Here is a 23,491-nt window from a genome sequence, read left to right as displayed (position 1 = left end):
GAGGAAAGATGAGAGGTTCAGCTAACTAGTATTTTACATGAATTGGAGTATTCTTTTTATTTGAACTGTATTTAATAAAATACTATTGCATGTCTTAATGTATGTAATTGTAGTTATGTTTAAATAAATTACACTGGTGTTGTATCAAATTACCTTAAGCATTACTATGACCTTTTTAGTATGCTGTGGAACAATAAATAACCATGAATAACAAGTAAAACATATGTGTGCCTTTGTTTTACCACTTTGCATTTCTACCCCCTTTTACTTACCTGAGGTATCTGACCTATTTCTTGCACACCACATGCCAAACACAATGACTGACATTTTCCACATTTTAATTAATGAGTTATTTTTCTACATAAGTTACATTATGGGACTAGGGTCACTTAGAATATATTAAGAGAAACACATGAATTACATATACAATATTTGAGTCTGACAATGTGGGTTGAGGTAAAGTAATAACTTCCATTTATTCATGTTCTATGATAGCCCTTCATGTGCACAAAGCCAGCTGACTAGTGTCCAATGGTGTGAGCTAATATAATTTTATTTATATAGCATGGTTTTAGAATTAGACATTGGAATAATAAACCTACAGGGGAAAAAGAATGACCATATAATAAACACAAAACATCACAATCTCTGCAGAGATTCCAATCCTGCGACAGAGTTCAAAACAGACAAGACCAAGTAGAGAACTACTTAAAATAGGAAATTGATCAAGGGTGTTTATTGTATAATAGAAAAGGATACAAAAAAATTGGCAATGGAAATGGTATCAATTTTTGTCTTAATTTCATCTTTTATTGAGTTGTACAATGTACATACCTTATTCTTACATATAATTAAATGTAAAATAGAAATACATATATAAGTATATATATGACTATAAAATAACTGATATATGTAAACAAATAATTTTGATTAATATAGTTTGTCTTATGTCTTTGTTTTAGAATTATTCTGTTTTGGATATGAGACCTCCCCCAACAGTCATCACTCTGAACAATGCCATGTACTGGCAAGAATTTGAAGAGGCATGTGTCTATGAGTGTTTGGATGGTAAAGACTGTCAGAGCTTCTTTTGTTGCTATGATGAATGTAAATCTGGCTCATGGAGGAGAGGACGGATACATATAGACCTTCTAGAATTGGACTCCTACTCCAGAGTCTTTTTTCCAACATCATTCTTGCTGTTTAACCTCGTATACTGGGTTGGATATCTCTACCTATAAAGACTCACATTGTGAAGACTGCTTTTATTTAATTAGTCCGACAAAGAAAAAAAAATATCCAGAGGATATAAAAAGACTTTTCGTCCTCACACTCACCAGGAAATTCTTTGGTATGTGTTTATTGGGGACTGAATAAGAAACAAGGACTCTATTTAAAGAGTTTGTGTGAAATGCCTAACTAATTTTTACCACAATGCTTATAAATTCTTATATACTAAAATCTATATTTGGCATAGAAAATTATACTGGAAAGATATCATCAAATTATATTGTATGATAAAAAAAGAAATGAAAATTGTCATTGCATCATTTCATTTCTATAAAAACATCAACATTTTTTTCATCAAATTAGGATTATTTTATCCATTTAAAAAGAAAATTCAGTTTATTTCAGAAATTTAACATTGTAATAAAAACCATGATTATTTTGTAAACTAATAACATCTTGCAGCATTTTAGCAGAGAACATGTGAGCTTAGCCTAGCTAAACCTATAATCTGCTGGAAGTTAGTAAGTTTAGGCAAAATATACGCAAGAATTACTTTACAAAAAATGCTAGTAACTAGGTGGAATAACTTTTCAAGCAGTAGGTGAATTTAAAGTTACTTAGGATAGGTCTGATGATTGGTCTGCTTTAGGGAAACACAGGCAGAGTAGATGGGTTGTGTGGTTCTAATCTGCCATAAAATGCTGTTTCTATATAAGAAACCTGAACACAAACTTACTATAAAATAAAAATTAGAACGAATTACATTTTACTGCTAAAACATGGCTTAAGATGACATTAATTATAGATTATGTACCCTTTAAAAGTCACCTATTTTTTCATTTTTTTTAAAAAAAGAATAAGTTTCTCTAGGACTCCTGCAACAGGCCGTCATTCCCCCATAATTATTATTGTCACATTGGCATCTTAAATATGACTTAACAGATATATGAAAAGACAAATCAAAATAAACACTTTTTACTACCTTTTATAAAACTGTGTTGTTTATTTAATATTTAGCTGTTTACAGGATATTAAGGGGTTGAAGTAGCAAGATACATTGCATAGCAAGTATTGGGAAACATGAGAGCTTGTATGTATGAATTATTATAAGCCAGTGCTACTACACTCTAAACCACTTAATTATTATTTTGTACAAAAGTCTACCAAACTTCTGAATTTGCTAAGTTTACTCGAAGTGCATAGGAAACAGTGTCAGATTACCACACCAATCTGATCAATGCTGGATTCAGCTTCATCTAATGTAATAACACATATCTAAGGCTGTGGGCTCTATTTACTACAATCCACATTTTGAATGCAGACTGTAGTGTGATATTACCGACTGAATTCGCATTGTGAATTCAGGCAATATCACAAGCATTTACTAATAATCCCTTGCAGGGACAGGGCTTGCGATAAAGCTCTGTCCCTGCGAATCCCCTCCGCACACTAATCACGGTATTTTCACAAAAAATACCATGACAAGTACTGACGCATGCACCGACCGACCGTCACGCCTCCATTGCTAAGCCCCACCCCCCACAATCACGGACCCCACACAATCCCCCTCCCTCCCCCGCGACCCCCCTCCTTTTATTACACTTACCTGCAGTGATCAGTGCTCTGGTGATGCCCTCAATAGCTCCAGTCAGCTGACATCCCATCCTGTAATGGGACTCGGTCAGGTGACGACCGGGCCCCAGTGCAGGCTGGTAGACCAGCTGACCGGAGGGGAGACAACACTGAAGCCCGATCACTGTTCCCTGGACTCAGGTAAGTTTTTTTTGTTTTACTAATTATTTTTCTTTTTTTTGCAGTGTATCAGCGTGTGGTCTGTTTTTAGACCACACAGCTGATCACTGGGGCCAGCTCCGGGCTCTGCTCTCCCCATTATAGCAGAGCAGGAGTCCATTAACTGGGGGAGACCCTGGATAACACCAGGTGGCATTATTATCACAGGTCTTCCCCCGGTATTTTTTCACAATTTATTTTTAGTAACTACCAGGCAGATCACATTTCCCATTACAATTATGGGAAATGCGATCTGATTACTAAAAATAAGTGATAATTAGGGGTTGGAGTAGAATTTTATGAATTCTTCTCCAATTGCCCTTTAGTAACTTTAGGTGAAACTAAAATAATGTGAAAAGGGTTTGAAAACACCCTTTTCCACTTTATTTTAGTAAAAATCATGTTAATAAATAGAGCCCTGCATGCGATGCACTGATAACAGTGAAGACAGGGATGAAAGGACAGCAGTTAAAGATAGCTCCAATTTTAAACTACAGCAGCTCTGTGCACTACACTCACAGGTAATCCCCACCTCACATATATAAATCAGCTAAATTGTAGGGATTTTACAAGCTGATTCAGAGGATTATTATTGTGCCAGAAACAGAGTTGTTTTAAAGGTCTACTGAAATACCATCTCAGTTAAGCTGCTGGATCCAGTGAGTTCAATTGTCATCTCTGTTTCTATTTTGCTGATCTCCTTTGGTAGCAAAAGATGAACATACGTAACAAGCAGTGGTGCAAGTATTTTTCATTTGTTTGTGAAACTGTATGTGTGCATCTAAGGTGCACGAAAAATGACCTCACATCATGGGGACATGGTCACACAGTATTGGGGTGTGTCAACATGACACACCCCTATTTATCATCACTCTGGGAGCATGCGCCGCACTCTAGGAGCTGCTGGGCTACCCTCAGTCACTCCTGGCCTGGGGTTCATCTTGCTGCTGAGTGCTGTGACTCAATCTGCAGTGCAGCTAATGGCATCAGAGGTAAGGTAATAGGGGGTACGGCGTACTATTAACTAATTTCTTAATGGTATACTGTATAGGCCAGCATCACCTTACTTGCACCACTGGTAACAAGTGTCCTGGCTCTGTGTCCTGCAGCCAGCATGATGCAATAGTAAAATACAAGGCAAAAGCTTTTAGATAACCACAGGAAAATATGTGCAGCACAATGGTGAAAGCCTTCTCCAAAACCAGAGGAGGAAGGAGGTTTTGTTAAGATAAAGATGAAGTAAAATCATAGTTGCCAGCATTTCTCAACCTTCTGCTGTCTCTCCATCAATCATTGGTAGGTAAATAAAAATATCACCGTTGGAGGCTTTTCTACTGCCATAAAGTCAATTGGATGGGGTCTTCAACTTTCATTTCATGCCACTGTATCACTGTATTGTATAATATTTAATTATATTGTAATTCACAATGTACATTACTGCATACAATCTTTACATAGGATAATATTAATATTATTACTATTATTTCCATGTGCCCGCTCTCTTAAAGAGAGAGAGAGAAATATATAGGTAATTTTAATTTATATGATGCATTTATCATTTGCGGTAAAATTCTATTTAGTCATGATTTTGTTTGAACTAGTGGGGTGTTTCAATCCAGCATTAATGAATTCTCAAGCCTGTTTTCTTCTGAAAAGTTTTCATTCCATAAGAAATTAGAAAGTTTTCAAATTAAGGGCGGTATTCAATTAGATGCGAAAAGTCAGAAAGATTTTGCCTGTCCGACTTTCTGCCTACATCGTGTGTTTTACACGCAAAAACTTATAGTGAGCGTCTCCGCTATTTGCCCTATTCAATTCCAAAGCAGGCGAAAACGACAAACGGCGAATGCAGAACAGGCAGAAAGTAGTGTCGGAATTGGGGAAATCAGTCTGTACCCCCCAAACATTGGGGATTAATATACATATGTACTAATAGCCCTAATATAGCTATTTAGGGTACTTAAGTTGTGAAAATTGCTTGCTATTAGCGTATTTGCACAAATGGTGAAGAATGGCATTAAGCAGTTAAGCATTTTTGGGGAAAATAACTAGTCCTGTCAAATTTGGGGTCCTTGAAAATGGGTGCTATCATATTTTAAAGTCTCTAAAGTGAAGTTTAAAAAAACATGAAAAATGCACCTGTAGCAAGCACATGCAATCCTAAAAACACCTGACCCATCCTTGCAGACCCCCAAGACATCTATTTTGCTACTTTTTATGCTTGTCCCCCCACTTTGTACTTTTTCACCCCCTAAACGAAAGTACTTTTTTAGGGTGTTCTTAAGTTTTTTTCCAGGATTTTTTTACACAGTTGTCCTTTGGGGGGCTGTCCCAAGGGTTCTGATTGGTTTCCCCACATTTGCACTCCAAAATATAGATTTTGCACTTCTTTTCACCTGCTATTCATAGGCGAAACTTTTTCGCCTATTACATTGCATTCACTTTCCGCATATAATTGAATTGGAGATAAGTTCTGACCAGACAAAAAGCCGCAAATGGCGATACTTTTTCATGGAAAACGGCTTTTTGCTTCTTATTGAATACGGCCCTAAGATAGCTAAAGTATTCCCATTGTTAAATAGTGTCCTGTAAGCAGTTTCATAGAAAGGTAAAGGATGAATTCAAGTTAACAAAATTTTATGAGCTTGTATTAAAAATGTTATGGGTAGTGCAAATAAATGCATTATAGTTTTAAATTACTGCTGGGAAAATTTCAATATTATAGGCACATTGTGGCTGTCACGTGGTACCATTGGAAATCTCAGGTAAAGACTTTTGTTGCAAACACTTCAGAACACGAAAACAATATATATTTCATCTTTTGTTTCTCTGTTTTTACCTTAAAGAGTAGGTCTGGTTGTTTTTTGTTTTAGCTTACTCTCATTTCTTTCCATATACAGTAGCACAATTTGTATTTTAATATTTAATTCTTTTACCTTTCCCTGTAATTAATTTCTGATTATGTGATAAGCATATAAACCCAGTTTGTTTATTCCCTTTTTAATCTGCTCTCATTATCTTCTACTGTATTAATTTCTGTATTAATTATATACACTGCCAAGGGAATATATATTTGGCGTTTTGCTAATCTGCAAATAAACTAGAAAATCAGTAGGGAACATATACTTTTGAGAAATTAAATCTGACATGAAGTTTGCTTAATCCATAGATGATAGCTTTTATCTTTTTAGGTGCCAGCTGCAGTAAAATTGATATATAAAATTGCAATTACAGAAAAATCAATGGAGACACACAAAGAAAAAATTAATAATAGAAGATATATTTTTTTTATCATATGGTAGATCACAGCAAAGGTTTTCAAGTAAAGGCAGATAATAGTCCTTACAGAATCAACAAATCAATGTCCAAATAATTTTAAAAGGATTACCTGTTAACATGTATTAACACAAGTAAAGACATAGGCCCTGATTCAGAGCCGGACGCTCTGACCAGAGCGGTTGCTCTGAATCAGGGCCCACCTCCATAATTATGGAGCGTCCTCCTGGACGCTCGTATAGCTGTGGGTCACCACCCACAGCCTATACGAGCGTGCAGGTTGATGGCCGCGATGGTCTTGACCATCGCGACCATCGCCACTGTGAGCCGCAGCCTGCGGTTGAGTTTCTCAACCGCAAGGCCTGGAGTGATTTTGGCTCTATCAGAGCCAAAATCACTCCCACTGACATCACTAGTGATGTCAGTGGGCCGGCTTCTGACGGTAGGCGTTCCCTTGGGAACGCCCCCGTCTGAGAGGCACGCCCCCAGCACGCCCACCAAAGGGGGCGTGCTGTCAATCAACATCGACAGCACGCCCCCTTTGATCAGACACAACGAGCGAAGGAAAGTCCTTCGCTCGTCGCGTCTGGCGCATGCGCACAACGGAGCTCCCTCCGTCGTGCGCATGCGCAGTGCACACCATTGACCCACTTGCGAGCGGACAGCCGCTTGCGAGTGGGTCTGAATGAGGCCCATTGGTTCTTCAACAGAGCATTATGGGAATCAAGATATGAAGACTTTTTAAACAGCCTTGGTTCAACAAAGTACCAGTAGTGAGACGCCATCAGGGTAATCACCAGTGGCGGCTCCAGAGGTTGGGCTGCTGCACAGTTCAAAATTCAAATAAGGAATCCACATGCGAAGGTTGGCAGCGGTTGGGGTGGCAGTTGGCATGGCACCCCTATTTGAATTTTGGACTGTGCTGCAGCCCCACCTCTGAACTCACCACTGGTAACCACCCACTGAAGACACTTTTATTAGATTACATCAAAAGTAAAATTATATATGAAATTCAGAATTTTGAAATATAAGACACAAATTGAAATATAAATGGTTGGGGTAGGGTTTCTAGACTCATGAATAATGCGTTCAGAGGTGGCAAGAACAATTAAATATTAAAAGAATATTTGGTGTCATCTGCAAACTAAAGATCTTTGAGCAGAGCGCCATTAGAGATAACTGCCAAAAGACCTTTATGCAAAGACATGATTTTAAAAAAGATGCTGTTTATTTACTATAAGAGAGTTGCTTTAAGATGTCTTTTCTTAGCAAAAATATACTGTTTACACATTCCAATAATCCAGTTTTAAGCTTTTGTGTGGTTTTGTCAATAAACCTCATTGACAATTTAAGATTTCTTTCTTACAGATTATAAACAAATTTACTAAAAGTATTATACTGTCACCACTACCCACAATAAATATGAAAATGTTGTTATACTGTATTAAATGATAATGTAAATGGTACCCTTAGAATAATTAGTAATTTCAGTTTTAGCTACTCCTAACAAGTAACTTGAATCAAACAAGTTTCAATGCCACCAGGGTGAAAATGTAGCGGCATTGCAATAAAGATATTGATTGACGATTTCAAATAAAGCCACCATAGGATAAATACCAGGGTTTAGAGCTATAAAAAATTAAGTAATTTTAAATTTACCTACAATGTGTTACTAGCAGCAGACTTTGAGCACTCAAGCCCTCTTTAGGTATAGTATCCCTCTGTTCTGGATGCAGGGTAGGAATGCACAAAATAAAACAAACTCTGGGCAGTTTGATAGTTACCCAAAGAGTTGAGGGGGAAGCCAAAGTGCCACTGATCAACATTATACCGGGGTCATCAGACTATAATTAGGCTACAATAAAAGCTCTATTGCTTAACCAAAATGAAGATCTCCTTAATTCCTCATCTGCAAATTATGTATTAATTTATTTTCTGTCTAGTGGTCCCAAGTTCCCACTCTTTCAATAGTGTAAAAACAGCATAAACTGTTAATAAATAGTGATAGCCTACTGTAAGCCTCACCCTAATTGTGTTATAGGCTTTCTAAAATTGTGATGGCATTATCTGGCACTTCTTCAACCAGTGACACCATGGCTAGAGGTAAGGTGTGGTACAGAGCAGCTATGTCATAACTGTCATGACTGTCTGAATTTGGAGATCCGTGTTTTAACCCTTGGGTATAGTTGAAGCAAAAGCTGAAACTAGGTGATTTAATGAAATCTCTGCTTACAAGGAGCTGAGCAGTATTGGGAAAAGGGAAATGTCTTATAGGTCAGAGACTGGATTATAATAGGAAATGGAGTCCACCGAAATGAGTCCCTGGAACTGTTTGTTATTAATTCAAAACCAGCACCTGAATCCAGGAGTTTGGGGATGGAACCCACTACTAGGAACTCAGGAAACCAGACAAGCAAAAATTCAGAACCCACATACACCATACTGGAATTAAGGACTCAGAAATGAGACTAGGAGTGGGAAACCAAGTCTGCACATCTGATAAAGATATCCAGACCCAGGACTAATCCTTATAGCACAAACCTGGAAATGAAACCTGAGACTTAGCACTAGCCCCAGCTACCAGATAACCAGCACACAGAGACAAAACTCCTAAACCAATGGTATGCTGACAGGTGGACCATTATGATAGCCAGAGAAGCAGGACCAGGTGCTAGATTGTAAGAGAGCACTTCTGGGGACTGATTCAGGTATGTTATACAAAGTACTTGCTGGGGGAGAACCACATCATGGGAGTGTGGAATCCTTACTACAAACAGCAGCAGTGAAGGTGAGAGTTACTGGAGCACAATGAAGTCACAGGAGAGTGTACCAATGACAGGAGTGTATGTGGATAGCATGAGAACTTGCAGGTAAGCCAGGAGCACTTGCAGTTGAATACATAAGTGCTTGCAGGTGAACCCAGGAGGGCTTACAGGTTAAACAGGTACATAGCATAAAGCAGCTGAAGCCCATAGCCAGGGAGAATCCTCTTCATAAGAAGTGAGTTGTTCTGGCGATGAGGAAGTGCCAGAGGCAGGTTTAAATAGGGTGCCATCAGAGACCATAGGCTGATCTGGTCATGTGAACATGGCTGCTGAGAAATGGTAGTACTGAGAGATCACATAACAGAATCCAATATGGCAATGCCCATGCAGTCAGACTGTTTGTATACATCTGATAATGCAGTGTTCATGCATGTTTGAGACAGCCAGGGGATGTACATATCACAGGGAGACTGCATAGATGAAAATACCTAAGCCCCCATGTGTGACAATACCTTTCTATAATGGCTAGAGGAGATGGAAGAAACTTAACCCTTTTTGTCTCCTGAAGTTAAGAACACCAAAGTTTAGCTGTGAAAATCTTGAGACTGGAAAACAATGTATATAAACTCTGAATGAGAGACATGCACTTTTTGTGAATCATGGAAGTTCAGAAGTTTGAATTATATGAAACAACTGTTTATAGTTTCTATTATGGGAGCTCTAGGTGAGAAGGACTAATCATTTTCTAATAGACAATTTCAAGCCATCTCGCCATTTTACTTTTTGTTTTTAAGTCATATGACCAGAAAAGTAACTGATAGAAAGGGAATTCTTATAGTTACTTTGATGGTTTAAGAGTGACTATGTCAAATCTCCAAAACATCACTAATTATTATCATTAGTGATTACTGGAACTATGCATGTGTAATTTTTTTAATTTTTAAAGTGAAATACAGATGTGTCCTCGTACATCTTTGCTCTGAGTGCAACATTCAGATGTCCTAGTCGTGCATGTAATTATGCATTTGTGTTGGGTAAACTAAGAGAATACACCTCATGCAATACACGGTTGAACCAATGGGTGAATGCTCCTAAAATGAAAATTACAGTAATGAATACAATACTGTAGTAGTGGATGGAGCTTTGTGACAGATGGGCCAATCACATACACTACTACTGTACTACAGTGTAAACAGTCAAAAGGATATTTATAATTTTGTGTGTTCGCACAACCATATTTTTAATAATATTGCTCAAGAGGTGTTCCCATATACAGTACTGTAGAGAGAAGGCTCTGTCGCTAATCACTAAAGAGACAGTGTTGCCAGCAGCTTGCTCAGCGGTACACATAAACTGCAGTATAACATGGAATTGGTGTTGGTGTAAAAATGCACTTTAAACTTTCAATAAACAGAGATCATGACAACAGGTGTTAAGCATCTTGTCAGTCGCCTCTGTGGGTTAGTGGTAAAGGTGTTTGCCATTACCTGTGGTTTGTTTCTCATTAATGCCACAGGGGAATTGAGCAATGTGATTTTGTAATCACTATTATCTACAGTATATCTATGTTTTACATTTAACCTTTGTATTTCTGGCAATCAAGACACACAAAGTTATTTTTCCTTTTCCTACCAAACACTCAGCTTTCACTAAAAGGAGAGGAATTAATAGCCAGGGACATTGAGCAAAATTATTTTGTAATCACTATTATTTTATCTACAGTATAAATATTTTTTAAATTTGATCTTTGCATTTCTCTGCACTTCAAATATTTGGCAGTCAAGACACTAAAGGGTATCTTTACTAAAGTGTGGGTTTTTAGAAGTGGAGATGTTGCCCATAGCAACCAATCAGATACTACTTAACATTTATCTAGCACCTTCTAGAAGATAATAGCTAGAATCTAATTGATGTACTGATACTTTGGGGGGGTACAGGTACTCTGGGGGAGGGAGGTAAAGGGTCTTCTCTATTTGCTATAGTACCTCACTGTAAAGTATCTTGTCCTAACCACCCACACCAAGGTGCACACAAACACACACACTTAGGGATAAATTTACTAAAGTGAGAGTTTTCAGAAGTGCAGATGCTACCCATAGAAACCAATCAGATTCTACTTAACATTTAACTAGCACCTTCTAGAAGATAATAGTTAGAATCTGATTGGTGCTATGGGCAGCATCTCCACTTTTAAAAACTCCCACTTTAGTAAATTTACCCCTTACTCTACATTTAAACACACAGAAAAAAGCCACAAATCACAATGCACCTTGGCAACAAAGAAGAACTTTCAGATTTGATAAATAGATAGGAATTTATGTTGATCATATAGTAGGTACTGTAGGGTACTGCTGCTTAACTAACTGCAACATACTGAACTGTACTATAGCTCCACAAAATCCCCCAACCTTCATGTCTATGTAATGACACATATGGCTTTGCTGCTAACAGCTGTAGACATTGTTAGCAGGTTGGACCTTGTTGCTAGTAGGTTGGAATTTGTTGCTAGCAGCTTGCTCAATATGATGTGAATCTGTACATATACTGTATGACACAGAACAATGGTGTAAAGGTGCACATGAAGCTTTCAATAAAATGAGCTGCTGGCACATGTTAGTGTAGTGTATTCCTGACTGATAAACTGCTTCTACAGCCAACTTATTTCTCTGTTGTAGAAAATGTAACAGGTTGCACGCCCCACTGACTTAGTAAACTGACTTGGATTTTCTGTGGGATGGGCTGAAAAAAATACAGTCAAAAAAGCTCTACGTGGTAAAGAAAACCTAATATAAAAAAAAGCCAGAATACACGTACATTCAATAAATAATTAAAACAAATTCAATGCCCTCTGAGTATAGTAAGCAGCAGCAGATGAAAAAAGAATACAGCAGGCAAATGGCACAGCTGCAGGTACTTTACAAGTGTTGCAGCTGTGACATTTGCATTTTGTCGCAGATGTACATTGCGGCAATCAACATGAAGCCTATGAGGGTACCACTGATGTTCTGTGAAAAACTCCAATTACAGTACTGTTTATCCATAATTCATACTTTAATAGGAAAGTAGAGTCAGATATTGTATTTACTAGTCTTTAAGTAAACATATTATTCCACAGAACAGAAACAAAGAAATCCCAAACACATTTGCCCCGACGGGGTAAAAAATACCCCACACAACATAAAAAACCCAAACATTGCCACGGACACTGTAAAAAAAAGCATACAAAACCCCCATATAAAAAAACACCATCACATTGCCACGGAAAGGTTAAAAAAAAATACACAATAGCCACCATATGAAAAAACCCACACAAAGGAAGAGAAGTACAGTGGTAAAACACAATGTACTGTGCCTATTGGCAGGGGGAAGGCTGCTGGGACCTGCCTCCAACTTCTTATCTGCTGCCTCCAAGCAGTGGTGGCACTGTTCATGTACTGTGAAAAAAAACAGTAACATTACCCCTACTGTACAATTCTGTATCTGAACCCTCATTAACAACACAAACAAATACACTAAAATACATACTGTATTGTATTGTATGACAGTTGAATAGCAATACAGTACCAGAATAACACTGGACAACAGTGAAAAATCTTGGCCCTGTTGAAATAGTTACTTAAATGCAATTCACCTTCTACTGATGATGTACAGTACTAGGGGGTTTGTTACATTAAAATACAGTATGAGTGAATATTGGGGTTTAGAAAATATATGTACAGTACACAGTAGTTTGGTCAACCCAAATACAGGAATGCTTGGTAATTGTAGGCCAGTATGGATTACAAAATAAGTACAGTATGAACTACTACAGTATAACAGTATAATACACAAAAAAATCCCAAACACATTTGCCCCATGGGTAAAAAAGCCACACAATAGCCCCGATTAAAAAAATTCCACACATTGCCATACACACAAAGGAAGAAAAGTACAGTAGAAAACCATGATGATCAGTACCTACTGGCTGGTGGAGGGCTGCTTGACCTTGTCACCACAGCTTCCTCCTCTGCTACCTCCAAGCGGTGGTGGCAACATTTACAGTATGTACTGTGGAATAACACAATAATGTAACCCCTTCTGTAGAATTCTTTACCCGAACCCTCTGTTAAAGTTAGATATTTTGGATGAAGGCATGAACTTATATTTGTTACAAATTACATATTGGTATAAACAAAAGCAAAATTGTATCACAGACTGATATTCCAAGAATTGAGTATGATATTTCCTTCTTATTTAATATTAGTATTGATATGGTATCATGGAAGGGGTGCAAGAAAAAACACAGAAAAATGTGTTCCTAATGAGGCACTCACAAGATCATATTTACCACTGGTATATTTCATTCACATCTGGGATATGGGAATAAAGGCTATTGCCCAATTAACATAAAATATAACCTTTATTGTGTATCCTTAAAATAAAAAGCAAGCAAAATATTAAACATTGAAAAGATTTAAAAAAACAATAAATATATTAATTTATTAATCTTGTCTTCAATGTGTTAATATGTATGGTCTCTGTCCTATATTGTATTACAAGGATTTACCAAATACAGAGATCATGCTATACTGTGGATTATGAGATCCACACTGGTCCTGTGAACGTCTACAGATGAACATATGTGGTGATTGAGCTATTCCAAAATTAATCCATTAGATTCTAAGATCTAAAATGATTCTAAGTACATCCACAGATATGGAAATATTAATAACGGCACCGCTCCAATGTAATGAAGTGGTAGCATGGGTCCATGTTTAACCAATGGTCACAAATGTTGCCCTCACCGTCAAGAATATATATACATTATCATACATTAGAAAGATTCATTAGTGGTTTTAATCTTCATATTAAAATATATAGCAAGAGATCACAATAAACCACTACTCTAATAGATGTATCTATATATCAAATTCCTGTCAGCTCAAAATGTTCACCTAAATGTTAATATATTTAGTGTTGCTGTATCCATAATATATGTAACATGTCTCCCAAGGGCATCTCAAAATAACCATTAAATGCCCCTAAATTCCCAGATCACATCATTTAATATGACTTAACATGCTGTACCTCTATTAATTAATGCAATATCCAAAAGGGGCTAGATGTAACTGCCTATCTGGTTATCCTATAGCAATAAAATACACTGTGTCACTTCTGTCACTTTTAACAAGGCAATATCCTAAAATGGAGCAGTATTTAATGTATCTTGAGCACTCTTATTAGCAATCTCTTTATTTAATCTCATTTACTAGCCCTATATTCAATCCATACACACAGATACAGGGACCACATGGAGTAATTAGCGTCTCCTGATCATTATAATAGTTTACTCAATACAATGATTGAATTCCACAGGCTACATATATTGTATTAGACAAAGCCGCTATCCAGCTGTAATTATGTACTGGTGAACAGTGTATCAATATTGTCACCATTCACCAGGGAAACCTCCCATAAAAGCCACGTGTAACAACTATATTCATTCAGGATTGTATATCATTCACAAAGATTTAGTTTATTGTCCTGGGTTAGATCTACACACATAAATAGAGAGGCCACGTGAGATGGTTAGTGTCTTTCTCTAATAATTGTAGCCGGAGTAGAAATATTCATAATATTTCAAAACACAGGACCATAGTGGTATCTACAAATAACGCTAGTAGCACACAGTACAGCTTTTAAACAACATTATAGCATGATGGCATCATATATTTTGAAGACATATGATAAATTCAGCTGTTAAAAACATACAGCACACGCTGTCAGGCGCGTGCTGCTACCCTGACGTACGTTTCGCACTGAGTTTATTCATAGGAGCAACCCGACCGCCGGGATGCTTGTCCCTTTATTCACATTTGGAGCCAATCACTCTTCCGGAATTTGATAGACAGAGATGTTCTCCTATCAACGCTGTTGCTCCGTCACCTACTAATCAGTGTTTGTTGATTCGGGGCCGGAGTAAACCCGGTATTTTCTATTCAGCCGAATGACATGTCAATATTAAATCCCTGGTGATCATTCCTATTTATTAGCATCCTATCATGATAGCCGTCGATAGTTTCTTATAGGAAGGTTCTATGTAAATCCATTATAAAAAAAAAAAATTAATATAATATATATTAATTGTTAATAACAATAGTCGGTCCCTTCAAATATTAAAAATGAATACAATCAACACCTCAGTATGTTGTAAGACAAAGAAAAATACTTTTTAGTAAAACATACGAGTAGCTACAATATTAATATAAGGCTACTACATTATAAATAAGAATAGAAAATAAAAACCAAACAACAAAAAGTGTTTATATACATATACACTAAACAGTTGAAATAAAATTAATAATAAATTAATCCAAGTGTAAGTGTGAATATAAATATGATCAATACATATTTTGCATATAAAAAATTAACCCTGTGTTATTTTAAGTGCCAGTAAATATAAATATATATTAAGTGCAAGTGCAAATAAAAGTGTGGAAGTATACAGTTAATCCCTATATATTAATCCCATTATATAGAGATTCTGTATTTCCTATCTATAAAAAATCATTTAATAGACTAAAGTAAGTTAGATCTTTCAATTATAACCTCTAAATATATTTTCTTAGACATAAACTATATATCTCATTCCATTTATTCCAAGAAGATATTATAATTAATATATTTATTTAGTCCAGTTGGTTGTAAACTACCAAAAAGAAAAGCCCACTGGCTTTCTCGATTCAATAGTTCCTGAGTAAGATCGCCACCTCTTATGCCTAGGTGTATTTGTTCTATGCCAAAGATCTTCAATACTTCTGGATTTCCCTGATGTTTCTCATAGAAATGTCTAGCCACTGATGTAAGTTGTTTAAACTTTTCAAGATCTTTTTTGGAATTCCTAATCGATCCTACATGCTCCAGCACCCTTTGTTTTAATGGTCTGGTCGTCATGCCAATATAATGCATCTCGCATGGGCATGTAATACAATAAATAACTCCAGATGTTCTACAGTTGATTAGATCTTGAATTTGATGTATCCTACCATATTTATCCTTAAATTCCTTATTTTTTTGCATGAACTTGCAAGCTTTGCAATCTCCGCATTTAAAAGAACCCTTGGTCTCAAGAATTCTTTTCTTCCTCTTAACAAAATGGCTGTGTTCCAATTTATCCTTAAGATTTGCTGAGCGTCTCCAACTTAATGAGGCCCTTGGTCCTAATACCTTAGCCAAGTCCTGATCTAATGTGAGAACATGCCAATGTTTGTTAATGACTTCTGTAATTTGTCGCCATTCCATACAGAAATCTCCAATGAATCTCACTACTTCTGATTGTTTCTTCTGTTCTTTTCTATATAGAAGAGAGTTCCTATCCTTCATGGTAGCTCCAAAATGTGCCTTTTTAATTTCCCTCCTACTATAACCCCTCTGTATTAGTCTCTACGTGAGTTATTGTGATCTATTTTGAAACTGTAATTCATCAGAACAATTCCTTTTAAGATGCAAAAACTCCCCTTTGGGTATACCTTTTAATACCGGAGGGAAATGCACACTATTCTTGTGTAGGATGCTATTTGTTATTGCACGATAATATTTTTGTTAATTAAGATCTGGGATATAATTTGGAACCGGTCCAGGAATATTAGAACATGGCCAATTTTAGTTTATCAGCCGAATTGACTAATAGGAGAGAGAGATGGAGTAGTGAATTGAATAGCATCTTTCCAACCAATGTAGAACAGGTTGATGACTGTACATATTGTTGGAAGGAAGACTTATTACAATTAAAACAGCAAATGATGAAACAAACTTGGATATGGTGGGAGATGACCACATTTGAGAATTATATTAAGCATAAGATATCACCTCGTGGCTTAAGACCTAGGATTTTTCCTTCTTTTGAATTGGCATCTGAGAATTTAAAACAAGAATGAGAAGAAGTTCTGATGAAATGTGCACAAGAACTAATGCTGGTACTAGTTAAACATGATAATTTGATGTTAGAACAGCAATCAAGAAATATTGAAGAACTGACGAATAAAGTTAAAATATATGAACAAGAACTTCAATTTAAAATTACTTTCATCAAATATAAGAAAGAACTGGCTGGTCTTGAGGCAGATATAATATAGAGGAAAAAGAACAAATTTGCCAGAGACAAGAAGGATTATGCCTTGAACCAGGTATTTAAATGGAGATTCAGAAAAAGTACACAATTCATTTCAGGAGAAAGAAGACCCTCACATAACTACACCTCCTCAGATCTGGAATCCTCAGAAACAGAAGAATCCAACAGACTTTTCTAACTCCAAGATAGTTTACCCTCTCATTCCTCAAGGGATTTTTAGACAAGGCCCATGAAGCAGGATTAGATCAAAGACCCCCAAAAGGAAAACAAGGAGGGGAAAGAAACACCCGGAACGGAGGAAAATGGAATTCAGAAGAAACTCCAAAATATCACAAGAAACCTCAAAGGTGGAGATGATGCCTAATTTAGAACAAGATGACAGGCTAAGGATAATAAATTTGACAGATATTGTATTGAGTGATATACATATAGATGTATTGAGTAGAGGTCTCACGTTTTCTCCAGAAACACATTTTAATAGATTTAAGTGGGAGAAGGATCTCCATCTTTTTGGGAGGAGGTTCCTTCTTAAAAAATATTTTTCAGAGTCATCATCATTAGAAAGATCTAATATGGATAATTTGATTGATCCTGACATTGATCTTGATACTGATGAACTCCAAGCCATCTCGGATTTAGAGGAATTGGCTACAGAATCTAGTACATCGAAGCCTACTTCAAGATACATATGTAAGAAGAGGAGTAATTGTCCATCTGGGAAAAACTGGCCAGAAGTAGGGATATTTATGAATTTGATCTCACGTTATTCGGACAAGCTATGGGGAGATCAATCTAGATTTCAAAAAAGAATAACCAATCTGGGGAGAGATGAAATCACTGCATTAAAAGAGATTAAATCCTGGGAAGGAGTAATAATTAAGCCATCTGATAAGGGGGGTAATGTTGTTCTATGGGGGAGAGAACAATATATTACAGAAGCCATGAAACAACTTAATGACCCAACATGTTATAAATATCTATTACTGAGTCCCTTGGAAGAATTCAAGAGACAGTATGAGAATCTTATAGATAGAGTATATGAATATGGGATTATTACTAAAACTGAAAAATACTTTTTAACTGTGGCAAATCCGGTTGTAGCAACATATTGTATGCTACCTAAGATCCATAAAAATGAACAACAATCCCCAGGGTGCCCAATTTTGTCTGGAATTAAGGGATTAACAGAAAAAGCAAGTCAATTCCTAGACATACATCTTAGAGGATTTGTACATAGCCTTCCCTCCCATACACAGGATACTATGGATGTATTGCGAAGATTGGACCAGATCCATGTGGAACCTGATGTCCTATTGGTTACGTGTGATGTAGATTCGCTCTACACCAGTATTAAACATGAGAAAGGCATAGAGGCAGTAAAGATTTTTCTGGCTAAAGAGAGTATGACAGAATTCAATCAATTCCTGGTGATCTTGCTTACTTTTGTTTTGACTAAAAAATTTTTTGTTTTTAATGATAAATTTTATCTACAAATTCGTGGGACTGCGATGGGGGCAGCTTGTGCCCACACGTATGCCAACATATATCTAGGATGGTGGGAGGAGACCATGGTATTCAATGAGATAAATGAGAAATATACAAAATATGTACTCATATGGATGAGATACATAGATGATCTCTTGATACTATGGGATAGTCCCAAAGAGACATTGATGGAATTTATTGAATTACTTAATAACAACGATTTAAATTTAAAACTGACTTATGAAATAAGTGAAGAAGAGGTAACCTTCCTGGACTTAACGATTAAAAAGATGGAAGATGGTCAGATCTCTACAGATCTATACAGGACACGGACCGCAACAAATAGCATCCTACACAAGAATAGTGCACATTTCCCTCCAGTATTAAAAGGTATACCCAAAGGGGAGTTTTTGCATCTTAAAAGGAACTGTTCTGATGAATTACAGTTTCAAAATAGATCACAAGAACTCACGCAGAGACTAATACAGAGGGGTTATAGTAGGAGGGAAATTAAAAAGGCACATTTTGGAGCTACCATGAAGGATAGGAACTCTATTCTATATAGAAAAGAACAGAAGAAACAATCAGAAGTAGTGAGATTCGTTGGAGATTTCTGTATGGAATGGCGAGAAATTACAGAAGTCATTAACAAACATTGGCATGTTCTCACATTAGATCAGGACTTGGCTAAGTTATTAGGACCAAGGGCCTCATTAAGTTGGAGACGCTCAGCAAATCTTAAGGATAAATTGGAACACAGCCATTTTGTTAAGAGGAAGAAAAGAATTCTTGAGACCAAGGGTTCTTTTAAATGCGGAGATTGCAAAGCTTGCAAGTTCGTTCAAAAAACTAAGGAATTTAAGGATAAATATGGTAGGATACATCAAATTCAAGATCTAATCAACTGTAGAACATCTGGAGTTATTTATTGTATTACATGCCCATGCGAGATGCATTATATTGGCATGACGACCAGACCATTAAAACAAAGGGTGCTGGAGCATGTAGGATCGATTAGGAATTCCAAAAAAATCTAGAAAAGTTTAAACAACTTACATCAGTGGCCAGACATTTCTATGAGAAACATCAGGGAAATCCAGAAGTATTGAAGATCTTTGGCATAGAACAAATACACCTAGGCATAAGAGGTGGCGATCTTACTCAGGAACTATTGAATCGAGAAAGCCAGTGGGCTTTTCTTTTTGGTAGTTTACAACCAACTGGACTAAATAAATATATTAATTATAATATCTTCTTAGAATAAATGGAATGAGATATATAGTTTATGTCTAAGAAAATATATTTAGAGGTTATAATTGAAAGATCTAACTTACTTTAGTCTATTAAATGATTTTTTATAGATAGGAAATACAGAATCTCTATATAATGGGATAGATATATAGGGATTAACTGTATATTTCCACACTTTTATTTCCACTTACACTTAATATATATTTATATTTACTGGCACTTAAAATAACACAGGATTATTTTTTTTATATACAATAAATATGTATTGATCATATTTATATTCACACTTACACTTGGATTAATTTATTATTAATTTTATTTCAACTGCTTAGTGTATATGTATATAAACACTTTTTGTTTGTTTTTTATTTTTTATTCTTATTTATAATGTAGTAGCTTTTTTCTTATATTAATATAGTAGCTACTCGTATGTTTTACTAACAAGTATTTTCTTTTTCTCACAACACACTGAGGTGTCGATTGTATTAATTTTTAATATTTGAAGGGACCGACTATTGTTATTAACAATTGATATATATTATATTCATTTGTTTTTTTATAATGGATTTTATTTATCTATAGTATTTATGATAAATGAACTCTATTATATTATTACCTCTGAAATATGAAGTTATATATATTTCACGTACTTCAATATCCCAGTGATTGATATAAATAAAGTATATACATAGAACCTTCCTATAAGAAACTATCGAAGGCTATCATGATAGGATGCTAATAAATAGGAATGATCACCAGGGATTTAATATTGACATGTCATTCGGCTGAATAGAAAATACCGGGTTTACTCCGGCCCCGAATCAACAAACACTGATTAGTAGGTGACGGAGCAACAGCGTTGATAGGAGAACATCTCTGTCTATCAAATTCCGGAAGAGTGATTGGCTCCAAATGTGAATAAAGGGACAAGCATCCCGGCGGTCGGGTTGCTCCTATGAATAAACTCAGTGCGAAACGTATGTCAGGGTAGCAGCACGTGCTGACAGCGTGTGCTGTATGTTTTTAACAGCTGAATTTATCATATGTCTTCAAAATATATGATGCCATCAGGCTATAATGTTGTTTAAAAGCTGTACTGTGTGCTACTAGCATTATTTGTAGATACCATTATGGTCCTGTGTTTAGAACTATTATGAATATTTCTACTCTGGCTACAATTATTAGAGAAAGACACTAACCATCTCACGTGGCCTCTCTATTTATGTGTGTAGATCTAACCCAGGACAATAAACTAAATCTTTGTGAATGATATACAATCCTGAATGAATATAGTTTTTACACGTGGCTATTATGGGAAGTTTCCCTGGTGAATGGTGACAATATTGATACACTGTTCACCATTACATAATTACAGCTGGATAGTGGCTTTATCTAATACAATATATGTAGCCTGTGGAATTCAATCAATGTATTGAGTAAACTATTATAACGATCAGGAGATGCTAATTACTCCATGTGGTTCCTGTATCTGTATGTATGGATTGAATATAGGGCTAGTAAATGAGATTAAATAAAGAAATTGCTAATAAGAGTGCTCAAGATACATTAAATACTGCTCCATTTTAGGATATTGCCTTGTTAAAAGTGACAGAACTGACACAGTCTTTTATTGCTATATGATAACCAGATAGGCAGTTATATCTAGCCCCTTTTGGATATTGCATTAATTAATAAAGGTACAGCCTGTTAAGTCCTATTAAACGATGTGATCTGGGAATTTAGGGGCATTTAATGGTTATTTTGAGATGCCCTTGGGAGACATGTTACATATATTATGGATACAGCAACACTAAAAATATTAACATTTAGGTGAACGTTTTGAGCTGACAGGAATTTGATATATAGATACATCTATTAGAGTAGTGGTTTATTGTGATCTCTTGCTATATATTTTAATATGAAGATTAAAACCACTAATGAATCTTTCTAATGTATGATAATGTATATATATTCTTGACGGTGAGGGCAACATTTGTGACCATTGGCTAAACATGGACCTTGGCTACCACTTCATTACATTGGAGCGGTGCCGTCATTAATATTTCCATATCTGTGGATGTACTTAGAATCATTTTAGATCTTAGAATCTAACGGATTAATTTTGGAATAGCTCAGTCACCACATATGTTCATCTGTAGACGTTCACAGGACCAGTGTGGATCTCATAACCCACAGTGCAGCGTGATCTCTGTGTTTTGTAAATCCTTGTAATACAATATAGGACAGAGACCATACATATTAACACATTGAAGACAAGATTAATAAATAAATATATTTATTATTTTTTCAATCTTTTCAATTTTTTATATTTTGCTTGCATTTTATTTTAAGGATACACAATAAAGGTTATATTTTATGTTAATTGGGCAATAGCCTTTATTCCCATATCTCAGATGGTGAATGAAATATACCAATGGTAAATATGATCTTGTGAGTGCATCATTAGGAACACATTTTTCTGTGTTTTTTCTTAAATTACATATTGGTCAAATAAGATTGTATGAGATCTGATTGTATAAGATCTGCTTGTATGCTATTGTGATTCATAATATTACACCATTACTTGAGCGTGTTCTGTTCTGTATTCCAATAGGATAACTTTGGTGACCCCGCACAAACCACCACACCGTGCGGTTATGGAATATCATTAATATAGTTCTTATTTTAAATATACTTTTAGCATATTTATAATGTTACATAACTGTATATTGATGTTTAGTCTTATTTTAATCAGCATTTAATTTGTAGCGTATTATAGGTAAATACTGCATCCGTGTTGTAAACATAAATGTAATATTATTGGTATAATGTTTTAGATCCAGTTTATGTATGGTTAAACAATGCAATGTGCTTAACCTGAAACTGAAACTTCTCCCTCTCCAATGATACTGTAAGATAAAGGAATTCCAGACTGGGATAGTTTTGGCATGAACCTCAGGCTAATGAAGATTTGGTCTCGCACCAAAGGGGGCGTGCTGTCGATGGTGAGTGACAGCACGCCCCCTTTGGTGGGCATGCCGGGGGCATTGCTGCCCAGATGAAGGCGTTCCCATGGGAATGCCTACCATCTGGGTCCGGCCCCACTGATAGAGCCAAAAGCACTCCTGGGCTTGCGGCAACGAGACCCTACCGCTGGGTCTCATTCCAAGCCTGATGGTCGCGATGGTCTTGACCATCGCGACCATCTTTTTGGCCGCTCGCATAAGCTGTGGGTGGTCACCCACAGCTATGCGAGCGGCCAGGAGGCCGCTCCAATTTTAGGTACGAGGGCCCTGATTCAGAGCGGGTGCTCTTGTCAGAGCGTCCGGCTCTGAATCATGCCCTGTATCCACAGCAGCAAACGTACCGTGCACAGTATGGTATGGAAAGAGACAGCCACAGTCAGGTAAGTGTTACACATGTGGACAAGTAGGACATATAGCCAGGAAATGTGTACTGAGAAAGTACAAGAAGGAAAATAGAGACTCAGGTTATTCTCAGGTACATGGGAGAAATTACCCTATACATAAACAGGAACAGGCTAACTGGCATAGAAGGGATCAAGGATTAGAAAGAGGCCCAC

The 23,491-nt window shown here is 36.4% G+C and overlaps 1 protein-coding gene across 2 annotated transcripts in view; it reads left to right on the top strand.

Annotated features, from left to right (window-relative positions):
• The window catches only part of GABRG3 (gamma-aminobutyric acid type A receptor subunit gamma3), a 696,464-nt gene extending 694,275 nt beyond the window's left edge, over positions 1-2,189 (top strand). For both annotated transcript variants that reach the window (XM_088454037.1, XM_088454036.1), the window contains one exon: positions 963-2,189. In XM_088454037.1, coding sequence (XP_088310163.1) covers positions 963-1,241 — 279 coding nt within the window. In that variant the 3' untranslated portion in view covers positions 1,242-2,189. The remainder of the gene's footprint in view (positions 1-962) is intronic.
• Positions 2,190-23,491: the final 21,302 nt, after the last annotated feature.

This window comes from Taudactylus pleione, unplaced genomic scaffold, assembly GCF_031769625.1.
Source record: "Taudactylus pleione unplaced genomic scaffold, aTauple2 ptg000609l, whole genome shotgun sequence".
Classification (NCBI taxonomy): domain Eukaryota; kingdom Metazoa; phylum Chordata; class Amphibia; order Anura; family Myobatrachidae; genus Taudactylus; species Taudactylus pleione.
Note: the sequence above shows the minus strand (reverse complement) of the source record. Positions and strands in the feature narration are given on the sequence as shown.